A 20,159-nucleotide genomic window follows, 5' to 3' on the forward strand; every position below is an offset into this window, starting at 1 on the left:
AATATTAATAAAGCTCCAGAACTAAAATGACTGAAAATATAAAAACATCTGATTTGCTGTCAAAGTTCCCAAATAACTTTAAACACCCATTTGACTCATATCACAACAAAGAGGAGTACTTCTAACAGTACCAAGATTTTTCAAATACCTTTTCAATATATTCTGTAAATATTTCATACTGTCCTTAAATTTATTTTTCTTTTCTTTACTAACGGTGCATTTTTTCCCACATGCTTTGCACGCAAATGCTCTGTGCGATGTAACAGTGGAATTAAATTCCAGTTGAAGCTTTTCAAGCCACATGCTCTTATTATTTTGCATCTCCATGTGTAATATGCAGATATTTTTGTCTTCATTTTTTGTTTGCAACCAAAGTTCTACACATTTGGTTTTATGTAATAAAACCTTTTTAATCACTGAAAATATATATTCTGATCCTATAAACAACACCTGTTCTTAATTGGATATATATGTACTTAATACTTTATTCTCATGTTTGTCTGTTCAGACAAAAAGCATGAATGTGCAAAACAAAATGCATTTAGATAAATTATAAATCCTGCACAGCACAATACAAAGAGGGCCGTACACCAGCGATGAGCCATTTCCCCACTTTGATTTGCTTGTTCTTTCAAACCTCAACCATCCAAGCCATCAAATATGAATTTTGTCTCAAACGACCAGATTTTAAAGAAGCTACACTGGTACCCTGAGTTCAGGGACCCACAGTTAGAAACCAAGTGAACCTTTTGAAAAGCAAGAAACTAAACCAGCTAAGGTGAGACCTCTGTATATCTTCCCCATCAACATCCGGACCTGTGGTTCTGCTCAAACCTGTGTGCCTCACAGAACATGCTAACAGCAGGAAGACCGGACTGTTTTTTGGATCATCTGTCTCTGTTTGCTTCCAATTTCAAGTGCTGGAGTTCCTCGCGGACCTATCACAGGCCTAATGTGAAGCAAGAGGAAAACCAGTAACTGCCTCTTATCAATACCCTGTGATCATGATCACATGACTGGTGTTCATCATGTTTTTTTTCCTTTAATGCTCCAAAAGAACCTCAGTGCACTGAAGCAGGGCAAGTGCAATGTCATATATAACCTAGGTTGTGACACCACACAACCTCACACCACGGTGCTGGTGGTGTTTGTATGACACTGCAGTTCAACACCCCAACCCTCACTATGTGACTGCCCAAAAAGCAAAAGCCTCCCACCCTCCCCAGACACTGATCCATGCACCAGTCCACAACAATGAATTCTTAGTGCTGACAGTGCGAAAGTAAAATCACTGCTAGCATGTGACATCGTGTGGGGTGTGGCAAAACAACCAACCATACCTCTTGAGATTCCAATGCAACAGCAAAGAATCCAGGACTGAGAACTGCTAGAAATGAGGGGAATCAAACTAATTTACAACATACTGTAGTTCCAGTGGTTAGCTAAAAAAAAAAAAATATTTCAAGTGGTACTTTACAAATTCGTAATACAGCGGGGCTCTACTGCATTACAAAAATCCAACCTGCAGAGCTGAACTAACACTCTATAGTGAGTCAAGTGATTCTAGACATTTTAGTACTGCGTCTGACGTGACAACGTTCCGTTTTAGTTGTATAAAAAGGACATCACTACGAAAATGCATCGGCTGTTAAAATCCGCAGAGCTTTGATATAAAGTGCTTCATTACGTTGTTATTATACAGTTTCTTATTAAAATATTGTATTCCCTGGAGTGAAACCATAGTAAACATGTTACACATTGGTAAAAATAAACATTTGGAATGTCTAAAAAAAGTCCGGTTAGGTGATTCTGGTCAAGCGGAAGCCCCGGAAGCCTACGGGGGGAAAAAGAGAGAGAAAGAAAGAAAAAAAAAAAAAAAAAAGAGTTCAATTCCCACACATCAGCTAAGCTGCATGGGCTGCCGAAAGCTGCCATGCAGGAATTTTAAAAAGGTTAGAGATGTGGAACAGAATGAAATGAGATGGGATGGGATGAGTTAATCCTCTTCTGCATTAATGGTGAAGTAAGGATAGAAAATGCATGAAGGAAAAAACCAATACGGATGGTATGGTTGCAAAACGGTAGACAACAAATGTCAGGTGCTCTGCATGGACAGTCAGAGAACCAAAACTCCAGGTGACACAGCACCACTTGCAGGAAGCAGGAAAATGCAACATGCAGCATGGATCTTCTGGAGTACATCCAAACTGCCAAAACGGACAGGAAAACGAGTTTTGTCCCCTATCCACCCACAAACCTTCTCCCATCCCCCATCAGCCCCTCCATCAGGCCTTCTCGCTGCCATCACACTTATGCTTTCAGCACGAACGGGCCGTTTTCTGTTCATTTCACACATCTCCCCCGCTGACAGCTTATTTTCTGCTTCGGCAAGCCCGCGCTTTCTTCCAAGAGCACAGCGGTGGTGAGGCAACACAGAGAGCTTAGTTTTCCTCATGGAAAAATAACCAACATATAAACAAAACAGATAAAAAATACAACAAAACACAACCATGACACTTTGTGTTGAAGGAAGCCAACATAAAAAAGAGCAAAAAACACATTTAAAAATTCTATAGAAAAAATATCCTCTGTTTAAAAAAAGATGAAGACAACAAGGGAAAAGAAGCAAGAAAATGACAGCGTGGTGATGTTAGCATGCCAACACGGGCATGGGTTGCAGCAGGGAGATGAAAATGAAGAACGTGCAAGCAGGCAGATAGATGAACAGGAAAAGAAGCACGTCCTCGGTGAGACACAGCACGAATGCACGCTCGGACACTGCCCAGTCCACAAATACGCCAACGAACAGGTAACAGAAGTGGAACTCCTGCAGCGCGTCGCACTCGCTGCCCGCACTCACCATGGGCCTCGCCTCCCCGCTGTCACCTTCACTCTTACCCTCTTCCAGCCGCCCACGGATCCACTCTGGCAGTGATTTCCTGCTGTTCTCCACAAACTCCTGCAGGGGGCAAAAGTGAGCAGCTAGTCTGAGGGCAGCAGGGAAACCCAGCCTTACACTGTCACCCATGGAGTATAAAAACAAGCAGCATCTCATTTCACTTCATTTTGAATTTCACTTGTAATTCCAAAGCCATAAACTTACCACCTTAATCACTATATTTTTTTAAATTACAGGAAATTGTAATGGCCCTTTCTACCAAGCCCATGAAATTGATTTATTCTGAACAGAATAATCAATACTGAAGATGCAGAACATAGGCACGGGTGTATGTTTTTCTGGTTTTAATTAGGCTGCATCCCACTGTACAGAAGCACCCATGTACCAGGGGAAGGATACAAAATCTCTCTTACACCACAACTCTATCCACAGAGCTCACCCATTAATATGTTCCCCTTCACGAGCAAGCCATTTTTGAAAGTAAGTGAGCGATCCTTTAGCAGTCAATGAGGTTTTCTCTGAATACTGAAATAAGGGGACCCTAATAACTAAATCTGTGACCTTTGTAAGTTGTTGTAGACAAAAGGAAACAAAGCAAATAATAAAAAAATGACAATTTCACATTGGGTAACATTTTAACAGTAATCCAGATTACCTGATGTACTATGGGCCTCTGCAAAAGAGAAGCCCTGGGCAATTCCACGGGGAGAGCACTTAAAAACAGCTATAAAACTTGCATTATTATTTGCAAGTTTTTCCTCATTCCCTTTGGTCTGGGTGTAAAATTAGCTAAGTATCATGCCCAATGTGCTCCCTGCTCCCAGTCCAACCTCCCTTTGATTCATCCCCTCACCATGAGGGCCTTGTCCATATAGAACTCCCTGCCTGGGCTCCCGTCATTGTATTTGGTGTCGATGGCGAAGCAGAGGAACAGGACATCCACCACAATCTCATAGATAGAGAGGAAGCAATGAGCCACCAGGAAGGCGAAGAGGCAGACAATGATGAGTGGCAGCAGCCACACGGTGTAGTCACGCTGGTAGTTGAGCGCCAGGACACCAGCAAAGGCTGTGCACGACACAATCAGCACCTGGACACCAGAAAAAACAATGCACCATGATGAGCCCTGTTATTAACTGCTGAGCTCTTTATCTCTGTACTACAAGTTTATGAAGATACAACCATTGTAATTAAAAGAGTAAGAGCAAATTAGCAGCAACACTCAACTGTGGAAGCTTATTTACCAAAACTGTCCCAGACCAGATGGAGAAAAAGAAACTGATGTGATGTAATTACAGAGATGACTCAGAACGAAGGAAATCAACAAATCATTTGGATTTGAAAGTGATTTCAACACATCAGCTGTTGTGCTGACCCACACATCTCTCATTGGGACCCACTTCTGTATCCTGTGGTCTTTGTGAAAAGTCTCACAAATAAATGACCTCTGTGCCAAGTCACAGAAAATGTGGGAGAATCTACCTACACGAATGGAAAATATATCTTGAGCTGGAAATAAGGACCTGTGCTTTAAACAATTCCCTCAGCAGGTCAAACAGAGCTGGCTGGTTTCATCTCATTAGAAAAAACACATCTTCAACAGTACTCTTCAGAAGTACCTGACTCTGGCTGGAACAGTAAAACAGCCCCTCTATTTATCATCCTCTGTCTTTCATAGATGTTCTTATTCAGGACAATGTAGAACAATCTAAACCTTATGCATTTTTTATTCAAAATCAAACTTGTGCTGCTGGCCTTTTACAGACACTGCAGGTAAAGTACCTGTCTGAAAACTGACCACCTAAAAGTGCTGCAACCCAGGACTCAGAACCACAATAGTTCAGATCACACATAATTTTCTGTCCACCCTGCTACCCAGCCCACTTCACTTACCTTCCCAAGGAACAGAACAAAATCACCAACAGCATTGATGGCAGCAACCCTCAAAGCATTTTCCACCAGGATGACGAACGCATCGCGGGCGGAGGTGCAGAAACTGGTGCTATTGATGGCTGTTGCTGCATACGCATTCTGTGTATGCAATTTTGGAGGTTTTTGTCGGAGTGTGGGGAGTAAGACAAGACACAAGACATCAGTCTTCATTCCTTAACATCCATACCCACTATTAGCACAACTTCCTAATTACATTTACATTTATTCAGTTAGCTGATGCTTCTCTCCAACACTTGCAGTGTTAAGCTACCTACAATTATTTACCCATTTCTACAGCTGAGTAACTTACTGGAGCAATTCAGGGTAAGTACCTTGCTCAAGAGTCCTATGGCAGTAGGTAAGATATGAACTGGCAACCTTCGGATCCAAAGGCAGCAGCTCTAACTACTACACTATTAACTGTCCCCACAGCTGTCCCATTAGCGATAAAGGTGTCGGTACAGGTTACCTGGTTCAGGTAGTTTAGGCACTTCTCCAAACACCACAAGCAACAGATGCAGGCCTTTAACATGCACCGTGCGCAAGCATTTTCCTAAAAAAACACAAACAACTGCAATGTCCACTAAGCACATTTCTTACCAGAAGAATACATTCCCATCTTTCATACATCTCAGCTTGTACAAGTTTATTGCTTTTAATTGCTTATTATTACATCACAAACACTACTGTCAATTTGACACTTATTAATCAACTTGAATTGATGTCTACAACCCCAGCCACTGCATCATCTGGTGCCCCTTACCCCTCACATCCCTCCACCCACACACCTTTCCCTTGAGCTGGTTGTGAATGTACATGAGGATGAGGCGGGGGATCTTGACCAGCGTGATGATGAAGGACCCTTTGGCCACCGTGCCCAAGTGATAGCGAATGAGCCGGAACACAGAGGAGAGGATGGGTGTCATCGGCAGCCTTGACTTGTCCCTGCAGGATCAACACCAAGCTATTACCAACACCATACGCTGGAAGGACTGATCACAGAGTAAAAAATGGCATAAAACTAAGGCTTGTGGTGTTAATAATGACTGCCAGAACAAAGTAAGGAGTAACACATTCAGGTATTAGATGTTGTCCAGATAAGCCTTTATTCAAAAACATCTTTCATCTAAATGATCTCTTCTACTAAAGTTGTTCAAATACAGGTTCCACTGTGTAATGGGCAAGATGGGGCCTCCATTATGTCTAATAATTCCAGTACCTTAAGCGAGTAACCGAATTTGATTTATAGTGCTCGCTGTTGAAAAAATACGCCAGACAAACTTCATTACATTTATCCATACATAAGCTGTCACAATAAACTGGTTTTGCATAATCCACTAGAGTTCATTTTCCCTCCCGCTTGACAGTGATTTTGAGCATGCTTTTGCAGGCTTCCTCTGTGAGTTCTAGCAGGCAGCAGACACAGACTAAATCCCATGAAGTCATTTGTCAGTTACCTTCAGCAAGAACTGTAAACATGCGCCTAACTTGTAGACAGAAACTGAGGAGGCAGCCTTCTGAATTCAGTGCTATGTGGCACAACCTGTATGAAAACACAGTCCCCTTTAAACCAATATGGCGTCCCACCTAGTAAAATAGTATGTCACCACTGCACCAGCTACGGTCATCTGCTGACAGGCCAGGATGAACTCGCTGATCCAAATGAGCCCTACAGCATGGTACCAGGTCATGTACTGCAGCGGGCCAGAGAGCTGGAACTCAACCAGACCCGTCTCCTCATTCTCAACTGGGTTTCCTACAGGAAGTAAATACACCAAGTAGCTTTTCAGTGACAATATAAACTCGAATCTCTTCCTCCCCCTCCATTCTACCCCCTCTAGCTCCCAGCCCAGCTCCACCCCTCAGACCCTTACCAGCAGTGCCAAGGAACAACAGCACCATAATCCAGTACAGCCAGAAGATCAGGAGCGCCAGGAATGTCCAGAAGGGCTGGAAGACCAGCAGGGGCAGGTGGATGAATACCTTGCCAGCCACGTGGAACAGTGCGATGGTAAGGGCCACACGCTTCCTCATGAAGAGCATCAGCAGCAGCAGGATCACCTGGGTGTGGAGGACGTATAGAAACCACAGTGAAGACCCTTGTCTGTAACACTCCTTTTATATCAAACCAGCGGGTTTGGCTGGTGCCTGCTGTGTGGTGGGTCTGGGGTTAAAATCATGCTTGGGTGCCTTGCGGTGGATTACATTTACATTTATTTATTTAGCAGACACTTCTCTCCAAAGCAACTCCCAATGAACTCTATGTAGTTTTATCACCCACACGTAGTGGATGGCGTCCTGTCCGGGGTGTGTCCCTTCCCCTTCTGCCTTGCGCCCTGTGTTGCCAGGTTAGGCTCCGGCTCGCCGTGACCCCGCTCAGGACAAGCAGTTGAAGACATTGTAGACAAAGACACTGTCCATTTGAAACTTTCAGCTATCCTGTCCTGTTTTTTACCCATGATGACAGCCAAGAGCAGAGTGAAGACTCACTGTGAAGACAGTGGCAGCGATGGCATAGATCAGCAGGGCTTGGACATTGTCTCTGGGCTCCTCCTTGCTGCCAGCCACTGCTGCCGCAGTCGCAGCAAAAGTTGCATTTGCAGCCTTTCTGTTGTCCACATACAGCCACCACAAGACACCTGTGCCACCTGGCAAGAGGACGAGAGCAGTGGAAGAGGCTCCTTCAGGTCTCACAACAGCAGCGTACAAAGTTTCTCCTCATCATTCAAGTGAGGAAATCAAGCTTCATTTCAGAAACCACATTGGAGGACGAACATTTTTTTTAGGACTGTAACGCAATCTCAGAGAAAAAAGCAGTCATCAATTACAACTAGAAAATCTTTTTAATGCAATCACCGATTTAGAAAACAAAACAAAATAGCAATCAGTTCCTGTTGCCTGAGGTTGAGTATTCTTCAACAAATGATAAATTTAGACTGTTCAACAACAGATGCGACATACTGAATCATATTTCACAAAAAATATTCCTGGAGCATGTCAACGTTCTACAAACGCCATGTGCATACAGTCCATGCTGATTTCAAGCCGGCCTCAAATTTTGCTGGGAGGGAAATGATACAATAGTTGTTGGAGTAACTGGGAGAGTAGTTACGAAGACAGTACACAATAGGAAGTGTGTTTACCCAGGGAACCGAGGACCACAAGGGCGGTGAGGATCCACACCAGGACGGCGGAGATGTAGCGAATGACGATCATCAGGACCATGGAAAGCACTATGTAATACAGACAGGACACAAGGACCTGGTCACCCAATTCAGACATCGAGAAGTTGAATTGTCCTTTCATTGTCTATGGATGTGTTATGCTATGATGCCAATCTGGAACCTGCTGATAAAACCAATATTGAGATAAGGACATGTCAGGAAATATTAATTTGGTCAGCAATTGCATTGGAGTTATATTTATTTACATATACATTTATTTATTTTGCAGATACTTTTCTCCAAAGCGACACACATCTAAGAGAAAAATACAGTGAGTGCATTACTTCAACAGTAGGAGGGATTTGGATGCAGACATGTGATTGTAAAGTACAACCAATTTGTTTATTTTTTTTTATTTTGCACATGTTTTTTTCCAAACTGTCCACAAATCAAAATTAGGGATTAATTTTCTCTATTATTCCAACATTAGTTTAATGTTGGTTAGAGGGGAAAAATGGCCTCCTGGACCACAGTGGGGACAGAGGATCCATGGGTCAACGTTGCTATGGAGACAACTACCTAATGCCAGCACACAGAGGCCCAAGATGATCTCCTTGCTGGCGACCACCCCAGCAACTAGACTGTGCAGCACCCTGTTGTCGCTGACAAAGGTCACCACAGCCTCAGCAAACCTGGTGTAGCAGGAGATGTTCACAGGGGTGCAGCGGTTGAACAGTGGGAGGGGCTTGCTGTGGGAGAAGGGCAGCACAATGATCCATGGGGAGAAGGGTGAGATTATCATTTCAACAGCTCACGATAAATGCCAGGTAAAATGCCATAAGCTAAGACAAACTGGATGAGAAAAACAAAGCGGTCAAAGGTTATACAAAGAAGCAAACAACACCTACAGTGATTACCAATGGACACATGAAAGAAGAAACCCTAATAACACATTCAGTAGCTGTAAACCTCAGAATACAATCTTTCCACAGGCAATTTTCAATCAGTTAATCTACTTTTGCAGCTAATCATCAAATGGGACACAGCAAAGCCACTGTACAGAGACCTTCTGTTTATCTTAAGGCTAGTCCTTAATCCACTGTTTTACACACTAATCTGTGAAAAGTATTCCATACCTTGGTAATACTGGCAATTTAGGGCATTTGGTAGACCTCTCCGGGTGGCCAGGATATCTGTGAGCAGGTAGCTCGTAGGAACAGAGTTCAGACCCTACGAGTTAAACCCAGAAAACTTTACACAAAGGCTCACGCAATAAAATGCACTGCAAAAATGTATGAATAACACAGGGAGAGATATAAGGAAAAACAACCAAGGAATACTTAAGACTAGTTCTAGGAAGTGTGACTAACTAAAATCAAAATAAGACTTGTGATGGTGACGTCAGCTCCAGGGACAAAGAGGAGGCACAGCATGTGCAGGGCAACTGGTGGCACGAGTTGGGCTAGAGTGGGACAATGATGCCCCCTGAAGCTGGGAAGTGACCTCAACGGCTGCTTCTGTTGGTTTCTCCTTAGCTTGCCACCCACTGGGTGCCAACAATGTGAGACACTGAAACGTGCAGGCAGGCAAGCGAATGGTCAGTTGGCACGAGACACCAGCATGTGAGGTCATGGTCGCCTCAGGGATGAGGGTCCCTTTGTCTCTGCCAGGACAGGAAGTCTATGATTCACTATGTGAATATATCATTTGAGGTGATACAGAAGACAATGACCCCATGCTCCCCGCTATATTTAACAGGCACAGAGAAGGCCTTTCGCCTATGGTGTGCTGAAGACAAGGGATTGGCTTCTAAATGGGAAACTGGACAATGTGACAATATTTGGACTTTTCATTCGAAAGCCCTTCAGGTGTTGTACACCTTTTAGCCGTTTATGAAATCTTTCTCGATAAATGCACAAGCCAGGCATACAGAAAGAACCATAGGATACACTGCCAGGGAAGGAACCTCACCATTATTCATGGCAAATCTCTTGATGTCTCCATACGTCTTGAGCTCTGTCTCAGGGCACTTGGCCACGCACAGAGCCATCGACTTGATCTTCCTCTGTACAATGTCAATGTTGCAGGGGTCCAGGAAGAACACAAATCTGAGAGAAATTGTCAAAGACATGGCAGCTTTTCAAAAACTGGCTGAAGGCACTCAAAACACAACCTAAGACAAAATGTCAGTGCAGTTAAGACGTTTCGCAAATGCATAGTAAATTTCATAGCTTCCTTCGCTTTGGATCTGTGCCATGTTCCACTACAAGGATGTCTTTGTGGAGGCACAAAATAGGACGCATAAGTTGCCTGGGCTACGGGGTTCCCGGAATATTCCGCTCTGCGAAAGGCTGCGGGGGCAGAAGCACTGGGGAACCAGCACATAGATGTATCAGAGTCCCTTGCCAGCGGGCCAGCCCTGTACCAGCACCATTCTCTGCCAACTGTGCTCAATATTACAGCATATGCAGCATGCCAGACCATGAACAACCATATGATTGATAAAATCTTACAAGACTCAGTCACACAAACACGCTACAGAACAACATACCCTGAAGCAGGCCTCACACTGCAGACTGCTCCCAATTCATTGTTTCACAAGGCAAACAACAAGTCAATTTTCATCATTAAAAGTTTTAATTTCAGTCATCTTGAGCACAAAGACCAAACATCTCATTCATGTGAAATGTATGACGCTTTACGGTTTAGACCGAGACGGGCCTTGTGCGTCCAAACTTCAAAACTTTAAACCAGCTAATCTCTCTCTATCACCAACATATTTATATATCTACACAATTTGTGTATAAGCATGAGTCCATTTACTGAAAACTAATTTTTCATTAGGCATTCACTTAACAAGGCTGAGCAGGATATCAGCCGACATGGCTTCTCAGCTCTTTGGCAGCAATTCCTAAAGATGTATTGCACTTGTGAGCTGCTTTACTTTCACTCTTCTGTCCAGTTTGTCACATACAAGTATTGCTCAGGTAGCCCAGGTGTAAAACTACTACACCACTGCTTATTGCCCTTTACAATGTTCTGTCTAATATAAGATGCTAATTCTAAAAAAGTGACAAGAAAACAGTTATAGCGCATAAAACAAAGCAAGTGGAGCAGTGGTTACAGCCTTCGCCTTACAGTCTGAAGGTCCCCAGTTCGGACACACCACTCATGATATAGTATCCTTAATCAAGGACTGATACAATAAAAATACCCTGCTGAATGAAAGGTGTCAGCTAAGTGAATATGATACTAACAACAACAACAACAGTACTGTATGGCTTGGTTTATCTGTGAATGTTTTTTACCATATGGTGTTGAAGAAGACAATCCTCATACCATCAAAAAAAGCTGTCTGACAGATATTAAAGATTAAATTAACCTTGTACTTCAACCAACATACAGACACTCCCAACACCACAACACTAAGAATAAAAAAATACAAAATTTTTATGTACACTAGACTCTGAGCCTTATATGGATGAAGAGCTGACTGCATATTAAATTTGCTATAAATGTGTATTAATTTACTTTTTAGTGCTTCCTTCAGCTGAAATATGGTATTATGCAACTGGTCACAGATGTGCAACAGAGGCCAGTATGCATTAAAGTCTCGCACTTGAACACAAGCTATTACAAATTAACCCAGTGATCTCACATGCTAAACCTTCACCACTCACACACCAAACATGATAGATGCTTTGTTTCCAACAGATGTGTTTAGACAGCAAGGGATCTGTAAGTTTCCACTACAAGAGAATAACATTTTCAGTAAATTAAACCACATTTTTTGGGGGGCAAAGGACAAACGTGATACCTGTGTACACAAATAAGCCTCACTGTCTTTTCTATATGTATTTGTCTTGTTTAAACCTTTCTTTTCATCTGTATTAGGGTAAAACGAGAAAGACAGTAGTGAGTGACACAGAAGGCAGCCCTGTCCTTATGTCCATGTCCTGTACCCTTGAAGAAAGTATTTAACCTGCATTGTGCCAGAAAACTGTCCCACTGCATGAACAGGTACATCTGTAAGTTTGTTTCAAATAAAAATTCAGCAAAGCAGCAACTCACACAAACGTGGTTTCTAAGAGAGTCTGGTTTAACATTGTTTGAAATGCAAGATTCATGTAATCAGCAGCTATTAATTAATACCTCAGCCAGAGAAAACACCAGCTTCCACATAGGTTTACTAGGACAAATGGTGACAACCACAACCCTAGACAGAAATACGTAACCTGAACTGCTTCAGCAAACACCCACATAGCAACCCCCCTTGTCCATGAGCTATGAATGTTCCTTTCCAAAAACCAGTGAAGTACAAGCTAAGATGAAGAGCACACTTAACAAATAAATAACTACTATGATGGCCTCCATAATTATTAAAAGGACTATTCAGGAGCAACATCAACCAAGCTTGTCCAGGATCCATCGAGAAGCAAAGAGCTCCTTTATAATTCACAGCTTCAGCACCCAGAGGACCATCAAACCTGTTTGCCAAACAAAAAAACTGCTCCGCATGTATTAAATCATAGGTTCTGCAAGCAAACCTGGAAACTTCAAGGGGTCCTCAATAACCAAAGTAGATTGCTGCTTTCTGAATATGAGTTCTGTCTGCCAACTGGGGCAGAACCTGTTGCAGAGTGCTGTTACACAACTCAAACTTTGAACCCAAGTTCCACCTATTAGCAGGTCAACATGGAAAGGTGTTGTAGACGTGCTCACACAGTCATACAACTATAAACAGAGCAAAAACACTTTAGGTCTTGCAGCTAATCACTCCGGGATCAATCAAGTGCCAGAACTTGCTCTATGGGAATCTGGTGCATCTGTTTGCTTTGAATGGGGGCGCGGTGGTGCGGTGGGTTGGACCGGGTCCTGCTCTCCGGTGGGTCTGGGGTTTGAGTCCCGCTTGGGGTGCCTTGCGACAGGCGTCCTGTCCTGGATGTGTCCCCTCCCCCTCCAGCCTTGCGCCCTGAGTTGCCGGGTTAGGTTCCGGTTCCCCGCGACCCCGTATGGGACAAGCGGTTCAGAAAGTGTGTGTGTGTGTGTTTGCTTTGAGCAGCAAGGCATTGAGGAATGAGCTGCATTTGAAAACACTGAAGAACAGTTCTGTTGAGACGTAACTGAAATGAAGCATTTAAGGTGTAGTCACTGAACAGAACAGGCACTGCCAGACACCATCATGCTTTTGCTCCTGCTCGGCCTCCTCCCCCTTCAGCCCCAACAGTGCCCAGCAACAGGATCATCTACTCCACACGGCCCATTGACCACAAGGAGCAAACTGCCTGTACTGGGTGCCACAGCAGTGCTGGGAGAACAAAGGGTGCATGTTTGCAGTGACAGAATAACTGAGTCACAGCCCTGCCCCACATCACTGCCAGGCTAAGCAGGTGCCACCCACTTCCAATCCCAGGTGGAAAATGTCAAAACAGACAATTTACTTCATCAAAGCAAACATTTACATTTATTACTTTAACAGATTCTTTTCTCCAAAGTGACACACAATGACCACTACTATGTAGTATTTAGGTGATACAAGATAACATAATGAGCTAAATACATTACACTAATATCTCTATAATCATTAATTTATAACTATATAACACAATAATCTAACACATAAACCAACACACTCAGGACTTTTTTTGTCACCAGTTCATCTGAAACACATGTATTTGGAGCGTGAGAGGAAAGTGAAAGAGAAAACCCAAAGACATGGGGAGAACATGTGAACTCCACACAGACTGAATGGGGATTGAATCCACATCCAATCATAGCAGCACTATTGAGTATGCCACTGTGCCGCCCATGCAAACCCCCCAGATACTGCACCATTTTATCCCAATACTTTCACTGTGAACAAATACTGAATCTTCTGCAACAGCCAGAATCCTCAACTTAGTGGCTTCAGGCTGTAAACTAACAAGCTAATGCTCAATCAGAGCTAAAGCCATTAGCTGGTCTGGACTATTAGGAGAAATGGTTTGCATTGCTCATTACGGGTAATTTTTTCAGTAGCACAATTAACCAACAAGAAATTGTCCAAGTTATGAATAAATCCATCTTTTTGACACACCACCAAAACCAAAAGTAATTACTTTTTCCATGACTCATGCTTCTATGGTGATAGCAACGCACAGCAACAAGCAAAGTGGTATCAAAAGAAATAACCGTTATTCAAAAGAACATGCTAATGAAGTGTGAGTACGCATCAAGTCCCCTGAGGGCGGTATCGGTTAAGTAATACAGAGAGGGACAGAATGTCCTGCAGCTTCTCCTTGCTGCTGAACAGTCAGAAAAGTGCTGCTCAGTGATATTCACACAGAGACGGTGGCATGGCTGCTGTTGCACATTTCCATTTCCATTGAAATTCTATTTCTATATACTATACTCAACTTCTGCACACACACACATACTCAGGAAATGAATTAATCAATAACCACAAATGCAACAATACAAAAAAAAAACAAGTTTAAAATGACAAGCTAAGAGATGAGACTCACTTTTTGTCGGTTTGATCCAGGCCGCTGAGTTTGACCCCCTCGATCTGGGAGTTCCGTCGACCGCATGTGTTCCCATAGCTGTCGTACCCGAAGATGAGTCTTCCAGCAGCCCCAGTGACCACAGTGTAGCCACAGATAGAGCCCTAGGAAGGTGGCAAGGCCATTGCTGCAGGTCAACGGAATCTACCAGATCATGACCCGCCATTTCAAAGTCCCCAGAATCTCATTATTGTGTTCAAGCAATGAAACACAACTTTCCCCGTGAAAAAATATGGTGGATCCACCTGTCTACTCTTATCAGGAATTTTCTTAAAAACAACACTACTTACAGGCATTCAAGTAGAGCAGTGTACTTTACACAAAGTGACAAACAAACCTTTGAATTTTATACTTTACCTAACTGTACACCTGGACAGTGAAGCAATTTAGATCAAGGAAAGTAGACGTGCAACATGTCAATAAAACCTGCCACTTTCTTCTTATCTGTCCTATTCTTTAGCCACCGGATAACCTACTGTACCAGTAGATTACCAAAGTGGTACGCCTTGGAAGAAAGGGTAGACACAATGAGAAGGGGGCCAAGAAATGACAAATAACGCTATATAAGATCAGTGTTCCTGCACAGAACACCTGAGCAGGAAAACCACCTTGACAGCATCCCTGAAAAGGGGAACTATTTTGGTGATGCAATGAAATGGAAAATAATGTGGGTGTTAGTGTGCATCTCTCGTGTAAAAAATATCCTGCTGCAGAACCCTTGATCAACGTGCTTACCATTAAATGATACAGTAAAAATCACCCAGTAAGTTGTATAAATGGGTAAATACTGTACTTGTAGCAGCTTGTGTATAAAACTAACTTACAAGTTGCCTTGGACAAAGGTGTCACATACAGGAATAATTAATTTCCTGATAAGGACCCTGCTCTACAGTGCATGACAGTAAGGAAAGTATAACATGTACACTTAGAGCTCTGCTCTAGAGTCTAATATAACACCCAGAAAAGCTGACAATGAAACTGCAGCAGTACTGCAGCGACACACTCATGTTTACAGTAAATGTGCAAACAGGGAGCAGCCCAGGTCCAGTCCATCACACCCTGGACTTACCATGCCCACACAAAAGACTAGGAATATGAGAAGCCAGGCGACATCTGTACAGCTTCGGTCTTCCAAGGGCTTCCATTCTCTCTTTGTTCTCTGTGAACATGTAAACAAACTATCAGTGCAACCATCAGCTGGAGTAGTGGGCTGATTCCAGGTGCTGTAATAACAGGTAGCCTAGCGGTATTAGAATCGGGTTTGCTAGATTTGTTTTGGATTGGGTTAGGATTGCATCAATTCTGGTTATGACTGATGTTCAGAGATGTTGGGTCGGGGTGGTGTTTGCTAGGTCTTGGGTGGCCTGTGTAGGGTTGTGTCCAGTTATGCTGTGCTAGATGCCATGGGTTGAGCTGAATAATTGGGGAAAATTCCTTTCGGTAGTATTTAGATATACTGGATTAGGGCTGAGACCCACAGTGCTGCAATGCCTGCCAGCTCAGAATCACACGCGGATGAACCGGATTTGATTTCTGCACTCAGAAAAAAAAACACACACCCTATCAAAAATTTCTACCCGCATGTTACGTCGTGAGCGCAAAGCGACGAAAGAGTGAAGTGTCACCCCGGGACCTTTGCCGCAAACTCGCGATGATGATGATGGGCAGCCGCGAAACGGGGTCATTTCTGTTTACTCCTCCTCTGTGCGCGTGTCCGGGTACGGAGACCAGGGGGCAAGAGCCTTAGAGCGGGATCCCCGATGTCGGGTCGAATCGGGTCGGGCAACGAGGAATGTCTTAGACACGCAGGCCGATAGGACACACTGCAATCATGGCAGTGCTGCGCGTGAGGTGCGTTAACACATTAATAGGATTAATGCGCTGCAGGAAGAAGCTCGTGCGGCAGGAAAACGACGACGCGCGTACGGAGGAGCAGTGAGTGATTTGATTGCAGGCTCGGGGGGACGAGCAGCGTGCACGGCTCTGCTCGGTCTGGTACTACATCCACCGGCCAGCGACCCCCACCCCATCCTCAGCATCTCGAGCATCCTCCTCACCTCTGCGCCACCACAGCATCCCATCGCGAAGAGCGAGTCGCAGCCAAACACGAAGCCGGACTGGCAGGGGGGTCGGCGGCGTCGCTTCCTCCCGCCCACAGCTTGCGGCTCCCTGTTTAACGATGCGCGAACACGAGCAGCTCCGCTTCCCCGCGCATATTCAGCGCCCGCCGCCTTCCTTCAGGCAAGACGGATTAACACCGTGGGATTTGTGGCTCCACACTTCCTGGTGGCTCCGCAGGTGCAGCCGGAACCGGAACGCCGCCGAGTGCGCGAGCCCCGCACGATCCACAGCGCGCGCGATTTCGGGGGATGATGGGACGATGGTGGAACGCGCGAGTTTCGACTACAGTACTGTACGATACAGTACTAATAGGTGAATGTGTGTGTGAGCGAGAGAGAGAGAGGGTGCGACCGACCGAGGACTAAAATAATTAGTCCTTAGGATGTCTTCAAAATTATACTTAAAAACGACAGAAAAATAATTTCCTTTCACTATTAATTTGATGATGTTACATTCATAATTAAATGCTGCAAATTATACACTGCTTTAAATATAGAAAAAAACTTTATGACAAGCTCATTTTTGCTATTGTAGTATATGGACCATAATACAGCACTTTCTCTTTATTCTCATATACAGTAATCTGTAATAACAAATCTATTTTATTAAAATGTCTGAGAGCCCCAGACTGTTAGTAATAATACTGTGTCAAATCCCCTGTGCATTCTTTAATTTTCAAACATGTTTTAATACATATCCCAGTAAGGTATTAGTTTTACACAGTTACTTATCTGCTCTTTTGTTGCTAATTTAAAAAAAAGAAATATCCACCTTTCTCCTGGGCCTCGTGGGCTGGGAGACTCCAGGCGCTCTTTTCTGCTCGGCCATCTCCTTTGCAATGTGGCATTGGGCGCTGCGAATGCCTATGTCCCGCAGAGGATGGCCTGTGGAAGAAGAAGGCCATTGTTCCATTGTTCTCTGTTGTACCAGGGAGAGCATGAGCACACAAACGGAATGTGTGTGTCTGTGTGTTTGTGTGTGTATACCATCCCTTTAGCATACAGCTGAGCCATGGCAAATAGGATACATGATGAGTGTGTGTCGTCTCCTCTGTCAGACAGGGCTGTAAGTGTGAGCACGTGAATGGTCCATCTTGGGTGTCCAGGATACAGAGGGGTCAGTTAGGCTGGCAGTGCCAGGGAGCGTCCACCCACGCTAAGATGTCAACACTGCCCATGCTGTTTTCTTACCCTTCTCCATGTCGTTGGTCAAGATTGAGTCTCACCGAGCAGTTTTTTTCTTTGCATAACTTGTGATTAACCAACACAAAACGAGCTGGCCTTGTCTTGAGTACCCAAACTACATTTTTTCAGTTATGCTGTCTGTGTTGCTGCTGAGTTGGACTTAACATTATGATCAAAAAGCTTTTTTGTAAAGTCTCGTAAATGAAGACAAACCGTTTATAATTTGTTCAACAAATTATTGAGTGATATGTAGAAAACTGCAATTTCATGGAAATGTATATTTTATTTGGACTGGAAAATGTCGTTGCAAACTGCACTTTTTTATCCTGAAAGGTTTAAGGTACTATGTAATATGTTACAGAAGTTACATTATTTCACACGTGTAGTGGACATTTTTTGTTCACAGGAAATGTTCTATAGCTTATCCACTAGAGGGAACTCATGCACTATTTACAATTAATTTACACCTTCTTTAAAATTCCCACAATTTACTCATTATTAAAAAGTACATGTAAATAAATGCAAGTGTACTTGCTTCAAATAGGACGAACCAGATATTTTTCACATATTTTTTTGTTTACTGTGGAGAAAAGATACAGGGCCTTGGAATGGATCACGTGCTTGTTCAGATAACCATAACAACGGGTGACAGCGAATGGAAGGCGAGAGGTCATATCACGTGACCAATGGGTGCCCAAGAGGCTTTATGTTAGCCAAGCCTGAGGCTTAGCTTGGAAGTTAAAGTATGAAATCACTCCGGAAAAAAATGCTTTAAGCAAACTCCAAACATAAAGACACAGTTAATACCAGCGTGTTTAATCTTATAATTAACGCGTTTCATTAGGCTAAATTTCAACATAAACTGTGTGAACTTTTACTGAACACATACGTGGTTTAGGATGACGTGTGGACAAGTAACGGTATTAAATATTTTGTATAAAATCACACTAGTTCAAATTGACTTTAATTTCTGTGTCATTAAATGAAGCCTTACCGTGCCTCTCTAATATCGATACACACACGACGTATAGTATGTATTTCGTTTGATTCCGTCACTCGCAGTCTCCGCTTCGAGACTTATGCATTTCTGTACCTTAGTTATTACCGAGATCAGTAAAACTCGCTGACTGAAATCACTTTCCTTCACAAACTGATGTTATAACAATCGCTGTCTGAAAGTGTTACTTGGAAATATTTCTCCTCAGTGAATAACTAGCCGCTCCAGCCAACGTCCAGCCGCGCTCCCATGGCATGACGCGCGCGAGGGCACGTGCAGAGCCCTGTTCAGAAGACATGAGCGGCCACACCCAGAGGCCGAGACTACAATAATATACGTATCAACATGTGACACGCAGTGCAAGAAATAAATATCTGCTCGCATGCGCAGACATGCCTGGCTAAAGAAATACAGTATTTCACTTACTGTATCACACTGGTGTCTTTGAGAACCTCTTTACTGCATCTGCATGAGAGACTGTGAAGCTCAGTGGTCAGGGTTCTGGCGGACAGGTGGTGACCGCCGCTCTGCGTTGGGGTTTCTGAGGGGACGGTGACAAGCAGGTGACTTTCCCCAGAAGAAACTGACCGACGGGCTTAAGTTGACCGCAGGAGAAAGTGGACAGTCTCGTTTCCCTCCTGTGGCCCCCTGTAGTGAAGACAGGGGCCTCCGCAGTGTGCAGACACGAAACAGTGCACTGGTATTTGGTCACAGATATGAAAAAAGCTCTATTTGTTGTGTGTGAGCAATAAAGATTAATTCTGGCCAATATTCTTACCAATAAACTGCTGGTGTTTGTGTGTTACACAAACACGTGTGGTTTTAAGGCCTTGTCATGCATTTCCCTTGTCTGTAAGTAACACGTGTCAGACAGTACCAATGTCAGCCAAATGGGAAATTCAGGCCTTTCCAGACATTCTGCTGGGGGCGTACCATCCACAGGGCCACGAGTAACCGAAATAAACACTGGCTCTGGATTGCTGGACTTCCTGCAACACTAGAGCAAAACATGTAAACATGTCACACTATGTTCTGGTGAGGAAACTGTGTTATACTCACACCTGCAGGGTGTGGGGAGCCAGAGATATATAAACATTCTGGTTACTAGTGGTGAAAGTGGAACAATTTTTCATCAACTGCTTCTTTTTTAAATGACCACAACAAATAAGGTCTAGACTGTACACGCTTACTGGTGCAACCATTATTTTTCCATTTATATCTTATATTACACAGAATGTAAGTAATTTTGTACACTACATTTTTCTACATTGAACGATTGTAAAATGAACATGTGTTGGACTGATCTCAAATGCAATAATA

The 20,159-nt window shown here is 43.5% G+C and overlaps 1 protein-coding gene across 4 annotated transcripts; it reads right to left on the bottom strand.

Moving 5' to 3' along the window:
• Positions 1-1,736: 1,736 nt before the first annotated feature.
• Positions 1,737-17,947, bottom strand: LOC108938799 (choline transporter-like protein 1). Of its 4 annotated transcripts, none has more exons than XM_018759722.1 (16): positions 17,430-17,947; positions 15,607-15,696; positions 14,499-14,641; positions 9,967-10,103; positions 9,132-9,225; positions 8,575-8,744; positions 7,975-8,064; positions 7,322-7,479; positions 6,706-6,892; positions 6,419-6,587; positions 5,620-5,776; positions 5,301-5,384; positions 4,793-4,930; positions 3,753-3,989; positions 2,899-2,959; positions 1,737-1,834 (listed from the first exon to the last, which is right to left on the bottom strand). In XM_018759722.1, exons 1-16 carry the CDS (start codon positions 17,595-17,597, stop codon positions 1,800-1,802), a joined length of 2,118 nt encoding a protein of 705 aa, XP_018615238.1. In that variant the 5' UTR covers positions 17,598-17,947; the 3' UTR covers positions 1,737-1,799. The 4 variants fall into 4 exon arrangements, with proteins under 4 accessions (XP_018615238.1, XP_018615237.1, XP_018615235.1 ...); XM_018759721.1 differs by having other exon boundaries at positions 2,861-2,959; XM_018759719.1 differs by lacking the exon at positions 1,737-1,834 and having other exon boundaries at positions 2,618-2,959.
• Between the last annotated feature and the right edge of the window lie 2,212 nt (positions 17,948-20,159).

This window comes from Scleropages formosus, chromosome 5 (assembly GCF_900964775.1).
Source record: "Scleropages formosus chromosome 5, fSclFor1.1, whole genome shotgun sequence".
Lineage (NCBI taxonomy): Eukaryota > Metazoa > Chordata > Actinopteri > Osteoglossiformes > Osteoglossidae > Scleropages > Scleropages formosus.